The 3,388-nt window shown below is 39.4% G+C and overlaps 1 protein-coding gene across 1 annotated transcript; it reads right to left on the minus strand.

The window, feature by feature from the left end:
* Positions 1–345: 345 nt before the first annotated feature.
* Positions 346–3,101, minus strand: LOC105796883 (COBRA-like protein 7). The gene is made up of 2 exons (XM_012626709.2): positions 2,445–3,101; positions 346–1,964 (listed from the first exon to the last, which is right to left on the minus strand). The coding sequence occupies exons 1-2, from the start codon at positions 2,992–2,994 to the stop codon at positions 541–543; spliced, it is 1,974 nt and encodes a 657-aa protein (XP_012482163.1). The 5' UTR covers positions 2,995–3,101; the 3' UTR covers positions 346–540.
* Positions 3,102–3,388: the final 287 nt, after the last annotated feature.

A 3,388-nucleotide genomic window follows, 5' to 3' on the forward strand; every position in this document is an offset into this window, starting at 1 on the left:
TATGTATCAGCATTGTGAATATAGACACCCCTTCGGCAGACTTGGTGTGACTCTCAATGCGACCAAAAAGACGAAATTTAAAAATTTCTTCTCAAATCAACTCAATAGATATGCATTTACATAATTTTTAATACATTAACAACACATAAATAAATAAAAAATCAATCTAGCATAAACATATATTCAAATCATGTTTCATTAAAAAAATACACTATTAAAGGCTTTTAAATTGATCTTAGCTTATCAGGCAATATACCTTGGGTTATCATTGTACTTTTCTGTTACAAAATCAAATTTTATTTTATGTTTTTAATTTTCAAATAATATTAATTAGAGAAGAAACACTGAAAAAAATAAATTCATTTGGATCAATAAATAAATAATTACAGAATACCCAAAAAAAACAAAATCAGTGGGGGGATTTCCCCCATTGCCCTATATTGTAAAATCCATGTCATCCAAGCTATTCATGCAACATGAACAAAAGAGAAGAACCTGCAGAAAAGACCAACACAACCACAACTAATGGCACATTTGTAGCTATTGTTGAACCAGCATGAACACAAGAACTGCTATCAAGATCGAGATTACAGTCGTTGAGCCCTTTCGATTACCGCTGTTTGTTGGCAGCATTGAAGGCAGTGCACACTCCTCGCCATTGAAGAACACTTTAGAGGGGAATCCATCACCTGCAGCAATGTTAATGGAAGGGGTAGTTTTCTTGGTGAATGAAATAACTGTCTGTTGTTTTCCGGGCACCCTAGGATCTTTCTGAGGGTTAGCTGCATCGGTTTCTGCAACAATATAGTTTAACCCGGGAAGACCTTGCATGAATATAGTATTGTTAACGCCATTCAACTCCAAGGCTGTTCCGTTGAAGGAGTACATCTTTTGAAACCCGGGGGTAGCCTTATTCAACTGTACAGCAGCAAACCAATCCGGGAAGGCGGTTTCATCCCAGTTGAATATTGTGATCCTAGCACTCCATCCTCGAGAGAAGTCTGAATAAAGATGCCAGTTTATGCTGACCCCACAATTGTCACCACACGGCATTGGATTTGGCACCGTAAAGTGTTTAAGATCAGCCCAAGCTCTGGTTATAGCAGTTCGGTTCTCAAATGGAACAAGAAGTGCCTCAGGTGGAACAAGAACAGCTGTAGCATTTGCTCTACAAGTGTTGGCTGAGTTGCGAAGGCATCCACAGGCACAAGTCGGGCATGGGACAACTGATTCATTGAAGTATGCAGAAAAGGATACGCAGCACTTTGGGCTTGCGTTCTTGGGCCGTGTAATATTGCAAACCACCTGCCAGCTAGCAACTACGGTTGTATTCGACGGCAAGCCACTTGGGTCTGGGAACTGACTAGGGCTTACACGGACTGGGGGACCACATTTGTAATTAGGGTTCAACGTGCCATTGATCTTCCAATTCTGAGGAGGAGAGAGCTCAGAGCGGTTGAGATCCGGTGGCATTTTAAAGACCTGCATTTGGAATACTGAACTTGACTTGCTAGGGTCCATTGTTGGTGGCAAAATAGTACCATTCCGGCAACATTTTGGGATCATCCCCATGGTTGTATCGTTTGCCTTTGTCAGAGGCAGGTCAATAATCGTCGGCCTCCTCTCACAGTTCAACACATTGCCAAAGTCTAGATCCCTATAGTGTTGTCCTTGCGGACCAAATATGCAGTCTGATGAATCAACGACATACGGATAAGCCCCTTTCATCGTATATATAAATTCATCCCTCATCCAATCAAAACTCAATTTCCAATTATCAAGCCGCCCAAGGGGGTTATGGTTTGAGATAGTAACCTGTGCCCAATAGTTCGAGTCGTACGTTCTCGTCACATCATACATAATTGTAAGATCACCACTTTGCCGAGGTAGGAACTCATCCTCTACCGTAACATTCGTCTTGAATTTCGGGTCTTTGGTGCAACAAACTTGCATCTCACTTTTACCTGGAAAACAGCAAAGGAAATCATATTCATACAATCTAAAGTAATCCTCAACACCACGATTATAATTCAATTCAGATCGGAGACATAGAGATGAACTAGACTCAAGATCAAGGAAGAAAATGATAACTAACAAAAAAACCAGCATAAGGAGACAAGCCCTGTAATAAAATCTTTAACAACAGAAGAATTTCATTACAGCAACAGAAAACTCCTAGTAGCAGAGATTATGAATAAATGATTTACTTCAACCAAATCATAAATTTCATCTTTCAAAAACAGCTTAAAATGAAACATTTCCCACTCTTTTATATGATCATCTTTTGATCTAACCCAGAGATAGAAATTTGACCAAATCCACTATAAAACCAGACAGGAATAAAAAATTTCCACTGTCCATAATCTACTCAAATATTATATCTCATTCAAACAACATGGCAAAATCAAGCATATACATATAAACTTTACCCAAGTGTTTTTTACCTTGCAAAGAAGGCTTAGGACAAAGGAAGCCATCATTAGCAAGATGAATAGTTTCAGGCAAGGGAACACCAGGAGCCGCCACTCCAAACTGAGTCCCAAGAAGCTTAACTTGAACTTGAATCTGATTCAGATCTCCGGCAGTCTCAATCGCTGTTTTCAGATCAGTCATGGGGTACCCAGCAAAAATGGTACCGTTCCCAACATTGGTAGGCAAGCTCGTCCCATCAGCCAAAACCGCATTCGACGCTGAAACCAAATACTCGTCGTTTTTAAACCCCACGAAAGCCCTCCACGATTTAAGCTTCTCGTCGCCGTTATTCAGCACCGTCAAGACTGACTCAAATCTGTACGGCTGGTGCTTGGGATCCGTTGGTTTTAACTTGGTTCCGGAGGTGTAAGCGTAAGATAAGAAGATCCCATTGCAAGTATCGGCGGCGGGTGATGGGGCATCGGCGACGGTTTGAGAGAAAGAGAAGGGTAAGAGACTGAAAAGGAGTGAGAGGTTGAAGATGAAGATGAAGAACAGATCGTAGCTCTGGTTCAGAGCCATCAAAAGATATGAGATTCGGAAAGGGAAAGATCAAAACAACGAAAAATGGAAAGTGTTTTTTGTAGTGAAAAAAGAAACGCGTTGGATTGGTGTTCGAACAAGACAGCTTAGCAAAAGCTGGAAATTTTTTGAAAGCACGAGCTTTTTTTTAAAAATTATTTAAAAAGTCGACACGACAACGCTTTGTTCTGTTTTCAGATCGATTTTCATATTGAATTTTATTATTTTTCCTCAATTCAAAGAACAACATTCATTATTTCAAGCTGAATTCAAATTTCGAAAATTTTAATTTCAAATGTAAATCATAATTATCTTGATTTGTGATTTACTTATTAATGCATTACTAATAGTGATGATACTTATTATTACTGATCTATAATTTGATTGGGTCCGA

The sequence above is a fragment of the Gossypium raimondii genome, chromosome 3 (assembly GCF_025698545.1).
Source record: "Gossypium raimondii isolate GPD5lz chromosome 3, ASM2569854v1, whole genome shotgun sequence".
NCBI classification, from domain to species: Eukaryota; Viridiplantae; Streptophyta; class Magnoliopsida; order Malvales; family Malvaceae; genus Gossypium; species Gossypium raimondii.

Bases quoted from the DNA above. Each gene is read 5' to 3' on its own strand.
- LOC105796883 (XM_012626709.2), bottom strand. From the start codon at position 2,994: ATGGCTCTGAACCAGAGCTACGATCTGTTCTTCATCTTCATCTTCAAC. The intron at 1,965-2,444 runs GTAAAAAACACT...GCTGTTTTCCAG, and splicing joins TCCTAAGCCTTCTTTGCAAG to GTAAAAGTGAGATGCAAGTT.